General features: G+C 33.9%; 2 protein-coding genes across 7 annotated transcripts in view; one reads left to right on the top strand and one right to left on the bottom strand.

Moving 5' to 3' along the window:
- Window positions 1–7598, top strand: part of LOC143223718 (catenin alpha-like) — a 51769-nt gene extending 44171 nt beyond the window's left edge. For all 5 annotated transcript variants that reach the window (XM_076452044.1, XM_076452046.1, XM_076452045.1 and 2 more), the window contains exon 21: window positions 3263–7598. In XM_076452044.1, the coding sequence (XP_076308159.1) occupies window positions 3263–3427 (165 nt within the window). In that variant the 3' untranslated portion in view covers window positions 3428–7598. The remainder of the gene's footprint in view (window positions 1–3262) is intronic.
- A 708-nt stretch (window positions 7599–8306) lies between these two features.
- The window catches only part of LOC143223719 (protein MAK16 homolog), a 33861-nt gene continuing 18802 nt past the window's right edge, over window positions 8307–23365 (bottom strand). The window contains exons 5-8 of one of the 2 annotated variants that reach the window (XM_076452049.1): window positions 23026–23155; window positions 12764–12874; window positions 8636–8701; window positions 8307–8485 (exon numbers count right to left, since the gene is read on the bottom strand). In XM_076452049.1, the coding sequence (XP_076308164.1) occupies window positions 8351–8485; window positions 8636–8701; window positions 12764–12874; window positions 23026–23155 (442 nt within the window). In that variant the 3' untranslated portion in view covers window positions 8307–8350. Of the gene's footprint in view, window positions 8486–8635; window positions 8702–12757; window positions 12875–23025; window positions 23156–23365 lie in introns of both variants that reach the window. The other variant, XM_076452048.1, reaches the window with a different exon arrangement.

The following is a 23365-nucleotide window of genomic DNA, read 5'->3' on the forward strand; positions in this document are numbered from 1 at the left end:
CAGTGGTTCTCAACTAGGGGTGCGAGATAACATTTGCTTTGGCCACCTTCACCTTTATTCTTAAATAAATAATTACTGTGAGGGTTCGAGAACATATTAAAATTTTTTAGGGGTGCGGGGCATAAAAAAGTTTGGGAACCACTGTCTTTAAGTATGAAAATAACCATCACAGTCAGTAGGTTTGGGCAGTTAATGAAATTCACTAATCAGTTATTTTCACGAGAATTGAAGTGCTGGAAAAATCTAAAAATAGTAACACTTGAAAAAATTATCTCAATTAGTTCATTATTTATTAGCACCAAGATGCTACTTAGTTGGGCTGAACAACCTACAATTAATGAAAAAAAAATAAATGAGAAATAAATATAGTATTTTGTGAATACTTGGGTAGGTGAAATAATCAGTGACACTGATTTTAATTAGTTTTCATGGTACTGATCATTGATTTGGCTGATTGATTATTTTGCATTGTAGTAATCAATATAATCAATGCTTGTAGATAATTGCACAGCTTGAACAACCAGCAAGGGCAACTTAAACTTTTAAGTTATCAGATATCCTCAACCCTCTGAGTCATCTGGTGGGATGCAGTTGGTCTCCCAGAAGCATGTACAATGAGGGTGGAACCTCTTTCAGTAAATAGAGGTTTATATGCTTGTTTTCACACACCATACTTACAGCACTGTCATATGTGTTGGGTATGTGTATCAAAATGGGGCTGAATCTAGTGTCAGATTCACTCCAGATGAGTATATAATTGTTATGTGGCTACAGGGTACAGTGCAAGCCCTCTGCAAAAAAACAAAACTCTTGCTACAAACTGTAAGCATCATTGAAAGTGAGCCTTATAAGTGGAATTATCTCTTTGGGTGTGTGACACTCACACTTGTCTCTACACTGATATAAATGAAAACTTTATTAACATTTGTCTGAAGCTGCAATATACATAAAACCTTCTGTACAGATATGTCTGGAAGAGCAGTGTAAGTATAACCCTCCTTTAACTGTTGCTTGGAACAGCAAACATAACTCAAACCCTTTTTCTTAACTGAAATACAAAAGCTATAATCTTTTTCTTTTCTTATGGTAAAATAATGGAATACATTTCTAGTTTTTTTACAATGAGTACAACATTTAACTTGTACCCAGTGCTCCAAATAAACAAAATAACAGGTGGGAAAATATAATTTCGAAGGCTATGTACATTGTTTGTCAAGTTGGGCAAAGCATGTAAGGTACACTTGGCAAAATCTTCTGAAATTCAAAGGTTAAACTCTCAGTTATAGAATGATCTTTGATTATATTATACAAAGTAATATTTTCTAATGATAAAAATTTTATTTACCAACATATCGGTTAGGGATGATATTGAAAATAAATTTTGCTCAATTATAAAACATTTAACTTGTGCACTGCATAGTCTGTGATGAAAATATGTAAACTGGACAAATGTATAACTTGTGTCACTGTTTAGTCCAAAATGATGAGGGTTAACATAGAACTTTAGAAGTACTCATATTGAAAAGATTGCCTAACAAGTTTTAAAGTGTATTTTATTAATGTAAGTATCCTCCATTACATACAAATGTATGTGAGAACCTTGATGCATTTTCATTAATGTGAGTAGTCCTCCATTACATATAAGTGTATGTGAGAATTGTGGTGCTGTCCTGGTAATGTGAGTAACCTCCATTACATATAAGTGTATGTGAAAATTGTGGTGCTGTCTTGGTAATGTGAGTAACCTCCATTACATACAAGTGTATGTGAGAATTGTGGTGCTGTCTTGGTAATGTGAGTAACCTCCATTACATACAAGTGTATGTGAGAATTGTGGAGCTGTCTTGGTAATGTGAGTAACCTCCATTACATACAAGTGTATGTGAGAATTGTGGTGCTGTCTTGGTAATGTGAGTAACCTCCATTACATACAAGTGTATGTGAGAATTGTGGTGCTGTCTTGGTAATGTGAGTAACCTCCATTACATACAAGTGTATGTGAGAATTGTGGTGCTGTCTTGGTAATGTGAGTAACCTCCATTACATACAAGTGTATGTGAGAATTGTGGTGCTGTCTTGGTAATGTGAGTAACCTCCATTACATACAAGTGTATGTGAGAATTGTGGTGCTGTCTTGGTAATGTGAGTAACCTCCATTACATACAAGTGTATGTGAGAATTGTGGTGCTGTCTTGGTAATGTGAGTAACCTCCATTACATACAAGTGTATGTGAGAATTGTGGTGCTGTCTTGGTAATGTGAGTAACCTCCATTACATACAAGTGTATGTGAGAATTGTGGTGCTGTCTTGGTAATGTGAGTAACCTCCATTACATACAAGTGTATGTGAGAATTGTGGTGCTGTCTTGGTAATGTGAGTAGCCTCCATTACATACAAGTGTATGTGAGAATTGTGGTGCTGTCTTGGTAATGTGAGTAACCTCCATTACATACAAGTGTATGTGAGAATTGTGGTGCTGTCTTGGTAATGTGAGTAGCCTCCATTACATACAAGTGTATGTGAGAATTGGTGTGAGTAACCTCCATTACATACAAGTGTATGTGAGAATTGTGGTGCTGTCTTGGTAATGTGTGTAACCTCTATTGTATGCATATCAGTGAAATCTTTTTTCCTGTCTGACATTGTAACTGGAACTTGACAGATGTTAGCAGGAAGGGTTGTTGTGTGTCTAACAGACTTTGAATATGTTCCAAAATACAAAGTTTGGATGAATGTGTTTACAGTTCTCTGTGTAAGCTTTTGACAGTCTGATGGACATTTCTAAAATTGTGAAAGTGCTTATGATGACTAAAAAGTAAAATAAATAAACTTTAAATATCTGGCTGAGAGTGGTATTATAACAATTTAATCTTTCTTGTAAAAACACATGAAAAATTATGATGAAAGTAAAACAGTTACATTAACAAGTAGAAGACAGATATTAACAGTCACATCACTACCAGTGATACTAACATTGGAGAGCCTTCTGTACAAAATTTGTAGTTACAAACACCTTAATCAAAGCAGACATTTTGGTAAATTTAAGAATTAAGAACGATTACATACCATTATTACTATTGTTCTTGTGAGGGTTGAAACACATTTCAAAACTACACTCTCTAATACAAATTACAAATGTTAGAAATACACTAAGAACTCTGTTTTGTACTCTATTATCCATTGTTAATGGTCATGATTTGTACGTTTGATTCTTTATATTAGTCAGAAAAATTAGTTTCTGAAACTTTTGTTTCTCTGTAGTCACCCATTGTTGTGTGGAAGATGAAAGCTCCTGAAAAAAAGCCACTAGTACGGAGAGAGAAACCAGAGGAAGTCAGAGCAAAAGTGCGTAAAGGATCCCAGAAGAAGCACATTGCTCCTATTAAGGCCCTCAGTGAATTTCACACTTCGGCTGATTCTGTTTGAGGAGTGAGGACTCTATGATTGAAAGAAGCCATGTTAAAATCTATACCTGGTGTGGAACTTGCAAAATAATTTAGTTTCTGTATTTTTTGTTTTGGTGACATTTCTTAAAAGCAGTTTAAGTTTTCATACATCTGTCAGTTGTTTTGTTACGTATCTTTAATGTGGTTTACCTGTAAGGTGGGGTTCATTTATGTGTGTGACTACTAGTTTATTTCAAAACTTGAGGGAAAACAAGGTGCATCTATGTTGAAAGCTTAAAGTAAAACTCTTAGGTTAAGTAATTCTGTTAAAGGCAATATTTTTTCTATGTTTTTTATTTGTGAATATGTGTATATTTCATGACAACATTTGAAACTTTGAGTATGTTCGTACAATATTACAGAAGGATCAAAGTGTTTTGTTGTTGAGCAGTTAGTTATCTTGATGTATCAAAGTCTGTGTTTAAGGGCATCAAAAACTTTTTAGTTGTTTTTCCAATAAAGTTTGAGTGTCTGATAAATGAGAGGAAATTAGGCAGAATTTTTTTTTTTTTTTCTAAATGTAAGTTTAAATAAGTGTGAACTGTCAGTATTACGGTTTTTGTTACTTGGTTTCTAATCATATCTGTATTAACATATCTACCCATCTATCATGTGACTGTCCAATTAGGTTGGTGTAGGAGCTACTTACGTGGTATGTGTTTCATTGTATGCACAGGCTTAAAATAAGTAGCTAATGTTTTACCTAATGTGAGGACATTTCTATTAATTCTGTTAACACAATTGGAGATATTTCATTTATTTAGGTTTCTGAAAATCCTCTGAGTATTCCATTCAAGTTATAAAGTAAAAGTTAATGTTTCCTTGTTTAGAAGTTTAAATTTGTTAGGTGGTTAAGAAATCTTGTACGTTTTCTTAACATTGTCAGTTTTGAGGACAACTCTGTTTCTTGTGTCGTCATGTGATTATGATATGTTTGTTTTCAGAGAGTTCTTTAATATCTTCCAATTCTTCATATTTAAGGATATCATTCGTGTGCTATATAAGGTAGAGAATCACAACAACTACCTCTATCACTGGAAATCCTTGTACTAGAATATAAAATCTTTACAAATTTGTTTTGAGAATACTTCTGAACAAGCAAGAGAACCATTTACTACCAAGTTAAAACTACTTAGCACACTCTACCTTGCATAATACACTAAGGGTATCCTTAAATGTGAAGAACTCTCCAGAAACAAACATATCATAATCACACGATCAGCCACAGGAAACAGAGTTCTTCTCAACAAAACTGACAATGTTAAGAAACCATATGACATTGTTAACAACCTGACTAATTGAAACTTATAAACAAGAAACCGTTAACTTGTTCTGTTAAATGTTTTTATTCTATTACTTAAGTTAACCTGATTAGTAAATCTATAAACCAAAGTTTTTCAATTTAAATCTTCTTTTGGTAAATGTTTGACAACTTAAGTGTCAGAATTTCACACAACACAATTTATTATTGAGTGTACAGTGTTTTAATACCTTTACTCTGAGAACAAGAGCTGTGTTTATCTTCTCAGTCAGTAGGTCTTCCCCATAAACATTGTTTGTTTTTGTAAGCACCTTATCCTTTTCTTCTATGCAAGCATGAGCCACAGAATGAACATCCTTTGAACTTATTAAATTGACATTATGGTCTTGAAAGAAAAAAAAAAATCAGATACATTTGTTTCCACAAAACCTAGATAACATGTTCGTGATTTCTGTTTGGCGTTCTCTGACTAGAAAGCCAGAACACATTACATTGTAACGTAGTCAACTACTTGAACGATACTTATCTGTGTAAGATACATAGACTTCAGTATTTACAGAAAGAAAAATCTAGATCAAAGTTAGCTGTTACGGTTGTGGTCTCATTCTTAATTAGTGTTCCTGTGTGGTTAAAATAAATCATCTTAACAGTTCCCTAGTGGGACAGCAGTAAGTCTGAAGATTTACAGTGCTAAAATTAGGGGTTTGAAATCCCCAGGCAGACACAGCAGATAGCCCAGTGTGGCTTTGCTGTAAAAATAAACACACAGTAGTTTAAAGGGAAAAAAACATCACAGCTGCCATTTGAAACTTTTTATTAGTATTTCTTTCAGTCCAAGAATACATTTTTTTGTAATTTAAAAACTGGTGTAAGAACTTACAACTAGTGTTTGTGTGGTAAATAATCTATATTTACAGGTCTGGTGTATTAATGTAAAAATATGGTTGTTTTGTATGTCATGGTGGTAGTTGTACTATTAAGTAGTCAAAGTTTTAGAATTATGGCTTCTTTTAAGAAGACTCATTTTTGAATGTGAAAAGTATTTAAAAACTTAATGATTCAAAGTTTAACCTCCAAAGAAAGTAAAAATTTAGGATGAAGGACTTTCTAATTGATTCCAATCCTGGGTATCTAATTTTGAATGGAAATTTTCAAAACATTTCTTTGTGTGCTTGATGGCACAGGTTTGCACTATCTTAGTGTTATACAACATTCAAAGTTTACGTGCAAGTGAAAGCATATGCTCTTGGTTGTGTTGTACATTCATCCATTCGTTATAAAGCACATTTTTTAATTTTGTTTATGATCTTTATGGAGAATTCCTGGAGAAAAGCAAAACATTACAAGAATTGAACTTAAGATCTAAAGAATGGGTACAACATTGAATGAAATATGTCACTCGACAAAGTGAAGCACAGCCCATCCTGCCAGTTTACAATTAGAGGTAGAAATTTTCATTTTGCCTTCTAAGTGAACTAAAGTAACCACTTGAGTGTTCAAAGTATGTATTTTAAAGTACAGCTGTAACAGTTAATGTGTGTCAAAACAGTGTGGAATAGGTATGCAGTATTTTTAACAATCTCTTTTATTGATTGGTTAGATCTCATGTTTCAAGCTGGTGGGAATTACACTAACCTGTATTGTAAGGACAATGACATACTAAGTATTTTCTTGGTCATCTTCTGGAATTAATTCGTTATGATGAATTTTACAGGTGTGATTGATATTTGTTTTGGTGTTTTTAATAAAAAATGTTGCCTAAATAATAGGATAGGTATCAAATTATGATTTTATATTTGAAATGATTATAATCAATGGCTTAACAAATAGCACCGAATGTGCAGCAAAATCAGTCAATAGATTTCACTTAAATCGTCAATATGGATATAAAAACACATGTTAAACACAACAAGATCAGTATTTTAAAATGTGTACATTTCCCTAGTTCGTGACCTTTGGTTGATCTGTTTTGTGTATATTTTTTTACTTCTCGGATAGTTGTGTCGCATGAGAGTTTGTTTATGGACACCAGCAGAAGGTTCGACTACTATAAAACAAGTGAATGGTTTTGTGATATTTTTAATATATTCTAAAGAGCTTAAAGTAGACATATTATTGAAACCTCACTAAATATTTGATATTAATAATGTATTATCATTGTCAGTAATGTTACTGGTATGGATCAGAACAGCCAGCTATATCACATATTGTAAGAATTCCTTATAAAACACTTCTGATTTAAAGAATTTTACGTAGCTCCTACGCATGTAAACTTGATAATCATTCATAGTATGCGTTGTTTTACTATGTTTCAGACTTGCCTCGTGCTATGGTCATTTTGTAATAAGTACAGTGATTAGGGATCACATAATGTACTTAGTTTGTTTAAAGCAAGCCATTAGACATTAAAAACCCATGCTTGACTTGTAATGATTATTTGCAAGTGATTACAACACAGAGTGGGGTAAGGACAGCTGACAGTGTACATTGATCTGTTTCTCACTATTTTAAAGATGGGTTATAATGGAGAATATGTTATTAGCCCACCCTTACCAAGAAAGATGGTTTCTGGGAATAAGCTTTATGGGTAGGTAGGTCTGCTGTTTAGACTGATAAGATCTGACAATACTAGAAAATGGGTAAAGTTGTCTGAAGAAGATTTATTGGGTCATCATTTTAAAATCAAATCTGAGTGTGTGTCTAAAATAGTTAGTTGGAAAAACATACTTCAAAATATTTATTTTGTTCATGTTAAGCATTTCTTTTCAAGTGTTTATAGAAGTATATTACACTATTAAACTGTTGTGAAAAATTAATTATAAGAAAACTGAAGATTTCAGGTTATACTTTGTAAGTCAATAATAAATAAATCTCGTGTTTTGATTATCTACAGTGGCAAGTCCGTTTTACCTTTATTAACAGATGATTGAACTGAGTAACAAATTAGGAATCTTTTAACCAAAGAAACTTGAATAGTTACTTACTAAATTAGGCACATCAGTACTTTTCCTAATCACAAAATGATCAAAGTAAATTAAATTAATAGTGTGATGATAAGGATGGTAAGGGAAAAGAAAACAGCGTAACAATACAGTTCTTATTTGTTTATACACCTATAGTTCTATGTATATTGTTTTCAATCATCAGATGTCTTTTAAAAGTATTAAAATCTCAAGAATATCTTTAATTCAACATTCCTATTTATAAGTGAGAAGTTGATTTTATATTTATTATGTAGTGGTGTGAACACTGTATTAGCGTGTCTTCCATCTGGTGCAGAACGGAGCAGTCGAGATGATTTTCGATGTAGCACTTAAATACAAAGTAAAAAGAAGGCAACTAAAACCGTGACTTTCATGCACATTGTTTTTTCAGTTGCTAAAATCTGTATTTCATTTCATCCAATGCTTCCACCACATATATGTGAAAGTTGCTGTATGTTAAAACTGGAATATTTTTATACAGTTCTTTGTGGTTCTCTTTTTCCAGTGGTCAATCTAAATTAAGTGCCTCATAGAAGTGGCTTTCATTCCATAATGTATCTCAGTTCAACAGCACAATTGCAATAAAGGCAAAAAAAAACCAAAAAACTTAAGTCTGTTTCTTTGGAAAATGTTTTATATACAGTTTTACAGATATGCATCAGAAAGTACAGTTTTTAGCTTTTGATGTACTGGGCTCCATTTCTTTTTCATATTCAACCTCTACATGTGGTTTCTTCGGGCGCTCATGTTCGTTGGATGTGGAAGTATCGGTTCCATAGTATTGGCCCCAGTCCTACAAAGTCAAACAAGTCATTTGATAAATAAAAACACTTCCTTCCTTTGCTACTTACAAGACTTTAAACCCAACATGAGAAGTAAAAACAGTTTAAAGTTGTTCCTATCTTTCTTGATACTGAAGAAGCTCCACATGAAGTATACTTACTTCAATATCTGAGGGCTCACTTTCTTCAAAGTCATCAGCTGCAACATATTCAACAGTCTCTTCATCCTGCAATATACAAAACCACACATTTACCACATTAATCTATCACATAACATTAAATCTTTTTTAATAGTTATGTATTCCTTATAATGCTAAGAATGTATATAAACACAGTTCATTTCTACTTTACGTACATACTTAGAGTCAAACTACTCACTATTGTCTTAATATTTGTAGTTCACCCTTGGCCTAAGGACTGCTGCTTTTCAGCAAATATGCTTTCATGTATGTTTCGAGCAATTTGATTACAGCTCAAAGGCTGTGTTCTGATCTTTTCATTAAACATGATCCCCAATATGTTTAAGATCTGGGCCAACAATATTTATATTTGTATACCATTAGTGTGAAACCAAACAGTCCACTACATCCATTCTTGTCGACTTAGGTGAAAGCCCACACAATAAGGCCTATACTAGTCTTTCATAATCAAATTATTTACTAACCTTCCTGAAGAATGTAAATAAAAGAACTCTTACCAGAAAAATGAATTAATTTGTATTATGGGTCCAGCAAAATAATGCTAAGTATTTCTTATATTCCATTCCTCACAGAGTATCACACTGATGAAAAACATGCTCCATGGTTCACAGATTGTAGCTATTCATACTGGATGCAATAGAAACGTAGAGTTGTTTTCACATTCAGTAAACATTTTTCCAGATTCTAACAAATGGGTATTTCACCATATCCACACACACATAATTAATATGATTCACCTAATGATGGACGACTGGAATGTGACTGCATCAAACTTTCATTGGCCTTTGATGTATAATGTATCTTACATCTCCCGTTTCACCCATTTCTTTGGAATTTTGATGTTTGATCTAATATACCATCAGCACCACAAATTTTTCATCCATTTTATTATTTTCTTCAGAATGCCCCAGAAAAACAGTACCCCAGGATGTGTGAAACAGAGGTCAAGTACACTCATGAACAATATATTTCTTTCCCAAAAATATTTCAAGCAACAAATTCAGATATATTATACCACCATTAAAAGCAAGACAAGTGTGATTTTTTTTTCCACGTTTTGTTCATATTCAACTGTATGGATACACTACTTGTATTCTGTCTTTTAATTTTTTCTACATGCTCAAAAAACCAATTACCAGTGATAGTTAAGTACACAATAAGTATGAATGTTGTGATATAACATGAGGCCAACAGCGTTCCATGAATTTGAATACTGTATGCAAAAACAACTCTTGCATCAAGAGAATATCTTAAATAGTCATGTTATCAATGTAATAACTGAAACATTTTCCTTACGTTCTTATTCCAAACATCTAATAACAAAAATAACTGTTCAATTGGGGAAATGGTGCAACAACATAAGAATGGTCATCAACCTTGGCAGACATGTTTACAGGGGAAAACTATTACCATTCTTTCCAGGTACTGTTATCTCTGGAAAAAAGTAATAATGAAATACTTGGGTGTAACCTCTGATAACTTCACTAACCACATCATGTCAACCAGAGCTACAAAGGTCACTAATGTATTAAAAGTTTCAACTGGAAGAAGAACAGAAAATGTTCTGCATTGTTGGTGATTAAAAGATTGATAAGACATGACACACCTGTGTGTAAGAATTGTCGTGTTCTTCAGTCACTTCTAAAGCTATTTTACACCTCCTGTGTTTGAGAAGCATTGCAGGACACCAACTGTGCTTGCAACCATAGTTCCTCACTAGAGCCCTGCAGTTTAAAAACCACCCATTCTTTTAAACTGGAACATTAAACTTCACAGACATCAGTTACCTAAGACATTCTTGGGTGGACTGATGCTATACAGCCACCACTGAGATAAGACCATTAGGTCTTAAGTGCCCCCCATATAGGATAAACATCTAGCACCCACTGGGAAATCAGTCTAAAATGAAAAAAATCTTGAAATTGGGTAGAAAGTGATGCAGAAAAAGCCTTATAATATCTATTTTAAACCATAAACACCTATCACCTAAACCACACACAGTAAATGAGATAATTGAGCATTAATTGTCTCATGGGACAACAACATTCTAAATAAGGCTGGTAGAACATTCAAGCTGGAACTGGATTGATGAGTACATTGAATGCAAACAGACCACCAACATAATACATCACTGACTCACAGGCACAACAATGTAAACTTCAGAGCACTTGGATGGCAGAATGCAAGGCAACTAAGTGATAAGAACATCATCTGCTTATATATTCCAGACAATGAGTGAGTTAACCTCAACAAGCTTCAAAAGAAGTCCCTGTAAGTAACCTGGTATAACTTTGTGGACAAGATGTCAACCTCTTCTTCACTAGTAAGGTGAAAATACCAACCACTCAGGAGGAATGACACTTCATGTCACAGCAAAAGATCACTCTTCTTTCTTCATATCAAGGAGTCAGTACAACTGGAACTGTCACATAGCACTCACTTAAATTTAGCTATAAGCAATAAACTAACTATGGTATAATGATTATACATTAATTACCCATTTAATCTTCTGTTATTTAACAGTCAGTTTTACTGAACTATCACTGAAAAAAATATTCCTTTCAAATGTGAACATTTAGCAAGGTTTCATTATTTCCCACTATGTCAAAATCCTCTGTTCTGACCAGTGATCCATTTTATTTTTTATGCTTGTAAGCAGTACAATACTAATGGTTTATCCTACCATTAAAACTACCTTGTTTCCACACTATACATCTCTCTACATCTATTCTTCATTATTTATGTCACATCCACTGTCTTGTCCTAGTTTAAAGGCACCTTTATAGTTGGGTTAATAGGCCTTGCAAATAAGCCAGCCACTATCCTTTTTAAATACAATCTGCCCATTCCAAACAGAAGCCAAGTTGCTCTTGCTTGCATATTAACCTATTATGCCTAGTATTCAGCCCTTCAGTTAAGTCTTAGCATTAGCTCTGACACAATTAAATTATTATGGTCCTTTTTTGAATGCCATTATTAACCCTATTAATGTGGGTCAAAGGCCATGTCATTGCATTTGTTAACTTGCATTCAAAATTTTATTGAACTTTTATTTCATCAATTTATTCCAGTCAGTTTGGTATCAAATTGTATATTATAGTTCAGCTTTTAGTATTATACATTAGTTAATTTAAAAGTAAATACTATAAAAACACACCCAAAAATTGTTTTCTGTATGTTGAAATTAGATGTTTGTGATGTCCAAATACAAAGTTTATAGTTTCTTACTAATTAGAAACTCAAGTTACCAATATTGACAAGCTAGAATATAAAATAAGAACCTCTTATCTTTTACTGTTTGCTGAAGTATTACTGACTCAAACACAGTGGCCCTGCCGACCTCTTTCAATTTTTGGAAATGCTTACATTCACCTACTTCTGTCTGTGACAAGTGAATAACCAATCGATAGCTCAAGATGTCCCATTAGTGACTTTCTCAGCTTTTTTAAAGTATGCAGGTGGCAAGACTTCATTAAGCTTCAAATTTCATGTTCTTTTAGACCCAAAACAGCTTAATTACTAAGCTTGATAAATGACAGTGGAATTGTATTGATATAGTAATTTATTCAGATGTTTACATAAAACCTAAAAAAGATCATTTCACATTCTCCATATGTGAAAGTTGATAAGGCTTAGCATCCTACAACAAGCGGTATATGAATGGTAAGTTCGTAACTAGAAGAGAATTGTTTGCTACACTTTTTTATTGTTCTATGTTTTAAGAAAAACAAGTTTAGAAACATATTTGTAAGTAGCAAATGTATGTACATATATAATACATAATAACTGAAAAGTGATGTGTTTTACAAATTATTGGTCCACAAGAACACATCCAAAGCAGGTCTTTTTGTAAACGTCATCTTTGTATTCTTGGATATAACATAAATGAACACATGCTGTGTCAATGCAATTCCTGTAATGCTAATCACACAGGAGTGAAAGGTTAATAGAAAAAAAATGAACGATGTTATGAGATGTAACCTATTTCAACTCCAGATTTGTATTTGCATGTTAATATCTGTACTCATTTATATGGTAAGTCAAAATACCATACATGTAGAAATACAAGGAAACTGTAATTACCAGTACCTCTTCTTCCTGTTCCATCTCTTCTTCCTCTCCTCTCTCTGCTTCACTTTCCTCTTCTTCATTCAGAGCTTTGTCAAAAGCATGTTGAGGGAAGTTGTAAATGTCCCCATACTAAGTAAAAAAAAATTAAATGGTTGTTAAATAAAGTTACAGAAATATTAAAAATTAACATTAGTTCTACATAAAAATTTCTCATAATTAATTCTATATGTTTTGTATAACACTGACTTGGAATTTGACAACACATCACAAAGAAACAGACTAACAGTAAAACTGCACAGGTAAAACACCAAACTGTCAAAGATTCAGTAATAAAGAACTCCCAGGAGATGTGTATGTATTACTGTTCAAAGTCTGATTACTTTTTATAATTTCTGGAAGTTTTCAGATGATCATCCATTTCTTACCTTAGCAATGGGCTAGAATAAACCAGAATGGGTTAATTAACAATGTCTCACTACGACAGAGGGCCAGTACTGAGGAGACTGGGCTGACAACATACCAATATGTAGTGAGACAGTACTGAAATGACTGGGTTAACAATATTGCAATATGACAGTGGACCATTACTGACCTAACGATGGACCAGTACTGAAATGATTAGGCTATCCATGATGATGAGAAACCCACTTAAGTAAAAATGTATTCTGGTTAACCTGAAGATGACCTAAGAAGGTTGAAATGTCCTTATGTACTTTATTTTAATTACAGTTTTAATGTCCATACCAACCATCATGAGGATTGGGCTATCCACATCTCATCATAAATAATAAATTGAATCAATGTACAATTCTCAATCAACTCTTACTATAAGAATACTGGAAACTTTGGACTTGTTTAAATTCTAACAAGAGCTTGAGTCACCCTGATTGTAGGCCAGGATTGAACTGAATAGCATAACAAGGACCGAGTCACACTATGAATAGGGCAGTACAAAAATGAGTAATCTAAAAAGAACACGAGTCACCATGAAAGCGGACCAGTCCTAAACTAGTAGACCTTCTACAACTGAACTTCTACCAAATGGCAAATTGTTGGATCTCTGAAATCATATCCTTGAAACAATATTTTTATTTTAAAATAGGTTTCAACACACAATTACATAGCTATGAATAAACACTTAACATTTTAAGATGTTTTAAGGTATTAAATAGAACTGTTATAACAAATGTCTAGAAATATAGATATAAATGCATGATAGGCCTAACAATACTGTTGGTCCATATCTGGTGCCCCATAAGGTAAGTAGTTTTTAATTCATATTTGAAAAAGTCCATTTTACATAATTATATTTTGACCGATTATTAAGATCTACCATTTTAAAAATAAATTTGATTTTTTAGATCAAATTATCGGTACACTTAGGCCAACCCTTGCATCATTATGTTTAACAAGGCAAGCCAGATGCTGCTACATCTACACCGATGATATTGAAACTTAAGTAAATAACAATTCTCATAAAGAAATATCCAGTAAGACTTGTTACTCAGTGCATGGAGGATCTGTTTTCACATTGATAAAAAAGTTCAAATGTTATGTAGCATATTCACACACAAAACAAATACCCAGTAAAGGGAGTATCCGTTTCTACACTAATGAAAAATAGCATAGATGAATGGAAAGTAAAAACTGTACAAAACTAAAATGTAATTTGGTGGTAAAAAAATTCAATCATTGGCCTCTCTTTACAAAATATTTTGATGAAGTTTCTGATAATTCTTGTGTGTAAAATCTATTTTGTAGAAGGTACTATTTGTCAAGTTAATATATAACATTTCTATGCACAATGATTTCCTTGCTCTGGTATCATAACATGCCCTGAACATGACATTTAAATAGAGTAATAGTAAAATTTATAAAATGTTACCTCTGTCACTAAGAATATCTTTACATTTAAAGTATTAGAATATTTCATATTTTTCGCTTCAAACATTCACATAATGTTTTTATCGAGGGTAATAAAATGTTATATAAATAGAAAAAATTCGGATAAGGCCTAAACTAGTGTTGACAAAAAATCATTCCCCATAGTTAAAATCACTTCTTAGGCCCCAGTGGTTATGCAATTAAAATTTATATTGGTTTAACATTAAAAATACATTCATGATTTATACAACAGCAGTTAAATTAAATACTATTCATGAATATTAATTAATGTTTAATACTAAAACCTTTGAGTCTAGAGCAGTTCCAACATTAATTACGAAACTTAACAAATGTAAACAATTTAACAAATAATTTGATGTGTCACCCTTGTACACCTATTTCCACTTGTAAACACAACACACAAGTTTACTAAACACTCACAGTTCCCTTCTGTAATCTCTCTAACAACTCTTTCTCAACACAACACACAAGTTTACTAAACACTCACAGTTCCCTTCTGTAATCTCTCTAACAATTCTTTCTCAACACAACACACAAGTTTACTAAACACTCACAGTTCCCTTCTGTAATCTCTCTAACAACTCTTTCTCAACACAACACACAAGTTTACTAAACACTCACAGTTCCCTTCTGTAATCTCTCTAACAACTCTTTCTCAACACAACACACAAGTTTACTAAACACTCACAGTTCCCTTCTGTAATCTCTCTAACAACTCTTTCTCAACACAACACACAAGTTTACTAAACACTCACAGTTCCCTTCTGTAATCTCTCTAACAACTCTTTCTCAACACAACACACAAGTTTACTAAACACTCACAGTTCCTTCTGTAATCTCTCTAACAACTCTTTCTCAACACAACACAAACAGTTTACTAAACACTCACAGTTCCTTCTGTAATCTCTCTAACAATTCTTTCTCAACACAACACACAAGTTTACTAAACACTCACAGTTCCTTCTGTAATCTCTCTAACAATTCTTTCTCAACACAACACACAAGTTTACTAAACACTCACAGTTCCTTCTGTAATCTCTCTAACAATTCTTTCTCAACACAACACACAAGTTTACTAAACACTCACAGTTCCTTCTGTAATCTCTCTAACAATTTTACTTCACAGTTCCTTCTGTAATCTCTCTAACAACTCTTTCTCAACACAACACACAAGTTTACTAAACACTCACAGTTCCTTCTGTAATCTCTCTAACAATTCTTTCTCAACACAACACACAAGTTTACTAAACACTCACAGTTCCTTCTGTAATCTCTCTAACAATTCTTTCTCAACACAACACACAAGTTTACTAAACACTCACAGTTCCTTCTGTAATCTCTCTAACAATTCTTTCTCAACACAACACACAAGTTTACTAAACACTCACAGTTCCTTCTGTAATCTCTCTAACAATTCTTTCTTTACTAAACAAACACAACACACAACACAAGTTTACTAAACACTCACAGTTCCTTCTGTAATCTCTCTAACAATTCTTTCTCAACACAACACACAAGTTTACTAAACACTCACAGTTCCTTCTGTAATCTCTCTAACAACTCTTTCTCAACACAACACACAAGTTTACTAAACACTCACAGTTCCTTCTGTAATCTCTCTAACAATTCTTTCTCAACACAACACACAAGTTTACTAAACACTCACAGTTCCTTCTGTAATCTCTCTAACAATTCTTTCTCAACACAACACACAAGTTTACTAAACACTCACAGTTCCTTCTGTAATCTCTCTAACAATTCTTTCTCAACACAACACACAAGTTTACTAAACACTCACAGTTCCTTCTGTAATCTCTCTAACAATTCTTTCTCAACACACACACACACTCACAGTTCCTTCTGTAGTTTACTAAACACTCACAGTTCCTTCTGTAATCTCTCTAACAATTCTTTCTCAACACAACACACAAGTTTACTAAACACTCACAGTTCCTTCTGTAATCTCTCTAACAATTCTTTCTCAACACAACACACAAGTTTACTAAACACTCACAGTTCCTTCTGTAATCTCTCTAACAACTCTTTCTCAACACAACACACAGTTTACTAAACACTCACAGTTCCTTCTGTAATCTCTCTAACAACTCTTTCTCAACACAACACACAAGTTTACTAAACACTCACAGTTCCTTCTGTAATCTCTCTAACAACTCTTTCTCAACACAACACACAGTTTACTAAACACTCACAGTTCCTTCTGTAATCTCTCTAACAACTCTTTCTCAACACAACACACAAGTTTACTAAACACTCACAGTTCCTTCTGTAATCTCTCTAACAACTCTTTCTCAACACAACACACAAGTTTACTAAACACTCACAGTTCCTTCTGTAATCTCTCTAACAACTCTTTCTCAACACAACACACAAGTTTACTAAACACTCACAGTTCCTTCTGTAATCTCTCTAACAACTCTTTCTCAACACAACACACAAGTTTACTAAACACTCACAGTTCCTTCTGTAATCTCTCTAACAACTCTTTCTCAACACAACACACAAGTTTACTAAACACTCACAGTTCCTTCTGTAATCTCTCTAACAATTCTTTCTCAACACAACACACAAGTTTACTAAACACTCACAGTTCCTTCTGTAATCTCTCTAACAATTCTTTCTCAACACAACACACAAGTTTACTAAACACTCACAGTTCCTTCTGTAATCTCTCTAACAACTCTTTCTCAACACAACACACAAGTTTACTAAACACTCACAGTTCCTTCTGTAATCTCTCTAACAATTCTTTCTCAACACAACACACAAGTTTACTAAACACTCACAGTTCCTTCTGTAATCTCTCTAACAATCTCTTCTCAACACAACAACAAGTTTACTAAACACTCACAGTTCCTTCTGTAATCTCTCTAACAATTCTTTCTCAACACAACACACAAGTTTACTAAACACTCACAGTTCCTTCTGTAATCTCTCTAACAATTCTTTCTCAACACAACACAAACACTCAGTTCCTACTCTCTAAACACTCACAGTTCCTTCTGTAATCTCTCTAACAATTCTTTCTCAACACAACACACAGGTTTACTAAACACTCACAGTTCCTTCTGTAATCTCTCTATCTCTCAACACAACACACAAAGTTTAAAACACTCACAGTTCCTTCTGTAATCTCTCTAACAACTCTTTCTCAACACAACTAAACACTCACAGTTCCTTCTGTAATCTCTCTAACAACTCTTTCTCACAACACACAGTTTACTAAACACTCACAGTTCCTTCTGTAATCTCTAACAACTCTTTCTCAACACAACACACAAGTTTACTAAACACTCACAGTTCCTTCTGTAATCTCTCTAACAACTCTTTCTCAACACAACACACAAGTTTACTAAACACTCACAGTTCCTTCTGTAATCTCTCTAACAACTTCTTTCTCAACACAACACACAAGTTTACTAAACACTCACAGTTCCTTCTGTAATCTCTCTAACAACTCTTTCTCAACACAACACACAAGTTTACTAAACACTCACAGTTCCTTCTGTAATCTCTCTAACAATTCTTTCTCAACACAACACACAAGTTTACTAAACACTCACAGTTCCCTTCTGTAATCTCTCTAACAACTCTTTCTCAACACAACACACAAGTTTACTAAACACTCACAGTTCCCTTCTGTAATCTCTCTAACAACTCTTTCTCAACACAACACACAAGTTTACTAAACACTCACAGTTCCCTTCTGTAATCTCTCTAACAACTCTTTCTCAACACAACACACAAGTTTACTAAACACTCACAGTTCCCTTCTGTAATCTCTCTAACAACTCTTTCTCAACACAACACACAAGTTTACTAAACACTCACAGTTCCCTTCTGTAATCTCTCTAACAACTCTTTCTCAACACAACACACAAGTTTACTAAACACTCACAGTTCCTTCTGTAATCTCTCTAACAACTCTTTCTCAACACAACACACAGTTTACTAAACACTCACAGTTCCTTCTGTAATCTCTCTAACAACTCTTTCTCAACACAACACACAAGTTTACTAAACACTCACAGTTCCCTTCTGTAATCTCTCTAACAACTCTTTCTCAACACAACACACAAGTTTACTAAACACTCACAGTTCCCTTCTGTAATCTCTCTAACAACTCTTTCTCAACACAACACACAAGTTTACTAAACACTCACAGTTCCCTTCTGTAATCTCTCTAACAACTCTTTCTCAACACAACACACAGGTTTACTAAACACTCACAGTTCCTTCTGTAATCTCTCTAACAACTCTTTCTCAACACAACACACAGTTTACTAAACACTCACAGTTCCTTCTGTAATCTCTCTAACAACTCTTTCTCAACACAACACACAGTTTACTAAACACTCACAGTTCCTTCTGTAATCTCTCTAACAACTCTTTCTCAACACAACACACAAGTTTACTAAACACTCACAGTTCCTTCTGTAATCTCTCTAACAACTCTTTCTCAACACAACACACAGGTTTACTAAACACTCACAGTTCCTTCTGTAATCTCTCTAACAACTCTTTCTCAACACAACACACAGTTTACTAAACACTCACAGTTCCTTCTGTAATCTCTCTAACAACTCTTTCTCAACACAACACACAAGTTTACTAAACACTCACAGTTCCTTCTGTAATCTCTCTAACAACTCTTTCTCAACACAACACACAAGTTTACTAAACACTCACAGTTCCCTTCTGTAATCTCTCTAACAACTCTTTCTCAACACAACACACAAGTTTACTAAACACTCACAGTTCCCTTCTGTAATCTCTCTAACAACTCTTTCTCAACACAACACACAAGTTTACTAAACACTCACAGTTCCTTCTGTAATCTCTCTAACAACTCTTTCTCAACACAACACACAAGGTTTACTAAACACTCACAGTTCCTTCTGTAATCTCTCTAACAACTCTTTCTCAACACAACACACAAGTTTACTAAACACTCACAGTTCCCTTCTGTAATCTCTCTAACAACTCTTTCTCAACACAACACACAAGTTTACTAAACACTCACAGTTCCCTTCTGTAATCTCTCTAACAACTCTTTCTCAACACAACACACAGGTTTACTAAACACTCACAGTTCCTTCTGTAATCTCTCTAACAACTCTTTCTCAACACAACACACAAGTTTACTAAACACTCACAGTTCCTTCTGTAATCTCTCTAACAACTTCTTTCTCAACACAACACACAAGTTTACTAAACACTCACAGTTCCTTCTGTAATCTCTCTAACAACTCTTTCTCAACACAACACACAAGTTTACTAAACACTCACAGTTCCTTCTGTAATCTCTCTAACAACTCTTTCTCAACACAACACACAGTTTACTAAACACTCACAGTTCCTTCTGTAATCTCTCAACTCTTTCTCAACACAACACACAGTTTACTAAACACTCACAGTTCCTTCTGTAATCTCTCTAACAATTCTTTCAACACAACACACACAGGTTTACTAAACACTCACAGTTCCTTCTGTAATCTCTCTAACAATTCTTTCTCAACACAACACACAGTTTACTAAACACTCACAGTTCCTTCTGTAATCTCTCTAACAACTCTTTCTCAACACAACACACAAGTTTACTAAACACTCACAGTTCCTTCTGTAATCTCTCTAACAACTCTTTCTCAACACAACACACAAGTTTACTAAACACTCACAGTTCCTTCTGTAATCTCTCTAACAATTCTTTCTCAACACAACACACAAGTTTACTAAACACTCACAGTTCCTTCTGTAATCTCTCTAACAACTTCTTTCTCAACACAACACACAAGTTTACTAAACACTCACAGTTCCTTCTGTAATCTCTCTAACAACTCTTTCTCAACACAACACACAGGTTTACTAAACACTCACAGTTCCTTCTGTAATCTCTCTAACAACTCTTTCTCAACACAACACACAAGTTTACTAAACACTCACAGTTCCTTCTGTAATCTCTCTAACAACTCTTTCTCAACACAACACACAGTTTACTAAACACTCACAGTTCCTTCTGTAATCTCTCTAACAATTCTTTCTCAACACAACACACAAGTTTACTAAACACTCACAGTTCCTTCTGTAATCTCTCAATTAACAACTCTTTCTCAACACAACACACAAGTTTACTAAACACTCACAGTTCCTTCTGTAATCTCTCTAACAATTCTTTCTCAACACAACACACAAGTTTACTAAACACTCACAGTTCCTTCTGTAATCTCTCTAACAATTCTTTCTCAACACAACACACAAGTTTACTAAACACTCACAGTTCCTTCTGTAATCTCTCTAACAACTCTTTCTCAACACAACACACAGTTTACTAAACACTCACAGTTCCTTCTGTAATCTCTCTAACAACTCTTTCTCAACACAACACACAAGTTTACTAAACACTCACAGTTCCTTCTGTAATCTCTCTAACAACTCTTTCTCAACACAACACACAAACACTCACAGTTTACTAAACACTCACAGTTCCTTCTGTAATCTCTCTAACAATTCTTTCTCAACACAACACACAAGTTTACTAAACACTCACAGTTCCTTCTGTAATCTCTCTAACAACTCTTTCTCAACACAACACACAAGTTTACTAAACACTCACAGTTCCCTTCTGTAATCTCTCTAACAACTCTTTCTCAACACAACACACAAGTTTACTAAACACTCACAGTTCCCTTCTGTAATCTCTCTAACAACTCTTTCTCAACACAACACACAAGTTTACTAAACACTCACAGTTCCTTCTGTAATCTCTCTAACAATTCTTTCTCAACACAACACACAAGTTTACTAAACACTCACAGTTCCCTTCTGTAATCTCTCTAACAACTCTTTCTCAACACAACACACAAGTTTACTAAACACTCACAGTTCCCTTCTGTAATCTCTCTAACAACTCTTTCTCAACACAACACACAAGTTTACTAAACACTCACAGTTCCCTTCTGTAATCTCTCTAACAACTCTTTCAACAACACAACACAAGTTTACTAAACACTCACAGTTCCTTCTGTAATCTCTCTAACTCTTTCTCAACACAACACACAAGTTTACTAAACACTCACAGTTCCTTCTGTAATCTCTCTAACAACTCTTTCTCAACACAACACACAAGTTTACTAAACACTCACAGTTCCCTTCTGTAATCTCTCTAACAACTCTTTCTCAACACAACACACAAGTTTACTAAACACTCACAGTTCCTTCTGTAATCTCTCTAACAATCTTTTCACAACACACAAGTTTACTAAACACTCACAGTTCAGTTCCTTCTGTAATCTCTCTAACAACTCTTTCTCAACACAACACACAAGTTTACTAAACACTCACAGTTCCTTCTGTAATCTCTCTAACAACTCTTTCTCAACACAACACACAGTTTACTAAACACTCACAGTTCCTTCTGTAATCTCTCTAACAACTCTTTCTCAACACAACACACAAGTTTACTAAACACTCACAGTTCCTTCTGTAATCTCTCTAATCTCAACACAACAACAACTTTCACTTCCTTCAACAACAACTTTTCTCAACACACAAGTTTACTAAACACTCACAGTTCCTTCTGTAATCTCTCTAACAATTCTTTCTCAACACACAGTTTACTAAACACTCACAGTTCCTTCTGTAATCTCTCTAACAATTCTTTCTCAACACAACACACAAGTTTACTAAACACTCACAGTTCCCTTCTGTAATCTCTCTAACAACTCTTTCTCAACACAACACACAAGTTTACTAAACACTCACAGTTCCCTTCTGTAATCTCTCTAACAACTCTTTCTCAACACAACACACAAGTTTACTAAACACTCACAGTTCCCTTCTGTAATCTCTAATAACTTTCTCAACACAACACACAAGTTTACTAAACACTCACAGTTCCCTTCTGTAATCTCTCTAACAACTCTTTCTCAACACAACACACAGTTTACTAAACACTCACAGTTCCCTTCTGTAATCTCTCTAACAACTCTTTCTCAACACAACACACAAGTTTACTAAACACTCACAGTTCCTTCTGTAATCTCTAACAATTCTTTCTCAACACAACACACAAGTTTACCAAACACTCACAGTTCCCTTCTGTAATCTCTCTAACAACTCTTTCTCAACACAACACACAAAGTTTACTAAACACTCACAGTTCCCTTCTGTAATCTCTCTAACAATTCTTTCTCAACACAACACACAAGTTTACTAAACACTCACAGTTCCCTTCTGTAATCTCTCTAACAATTCTTTCTCAACACAACACACAAGTTTACTAAACACTCACAGTTCCCTTCTGTAATCTCTCTAACAATTCTTTCTCAACACAACACACAAGTTTACTAAACACTCACAGTTCCCTTCTGTAATCTCTCTAACAATTCTTTCTCAATTGCACTTTCCAACCTTGCTGCAACCAAAGCCTTTTCTTCTCTACGTTGTTCCCTTCTTTCTATTTTTCTTTGGAGTGGGACCAACTTTTTCCTTAAAAAAATTAATTTTTATTAGTTTCTGTTCATCAGCATTTTACAATTCACATTCTAACAGAGAATAATCATGTATGTATATATTCAGATATATATTTTAAAATCAAACATATAATTGACTGTATTTATAACTTCTAACATTAATATACTTTTTCTTTACTTTGTTGATGATTGGATAAAAGTGAGAAAGAAATACTGATCGTATAGT

This window comes from Tachypleus tridentatus, chromosome 8 (assembly GCF_004210375.1).
Source record: "Tachypleus tridentatus isolate NWPU-2018 chromosome 8, ASM421037v1, whole genome shotgun sequence".
NCBI lineage: Eukaryota > Metazoa > Arthropoda > Merostomata > Xiphosura > Limulidae > Tachypleus > Tachypleus tridentatus.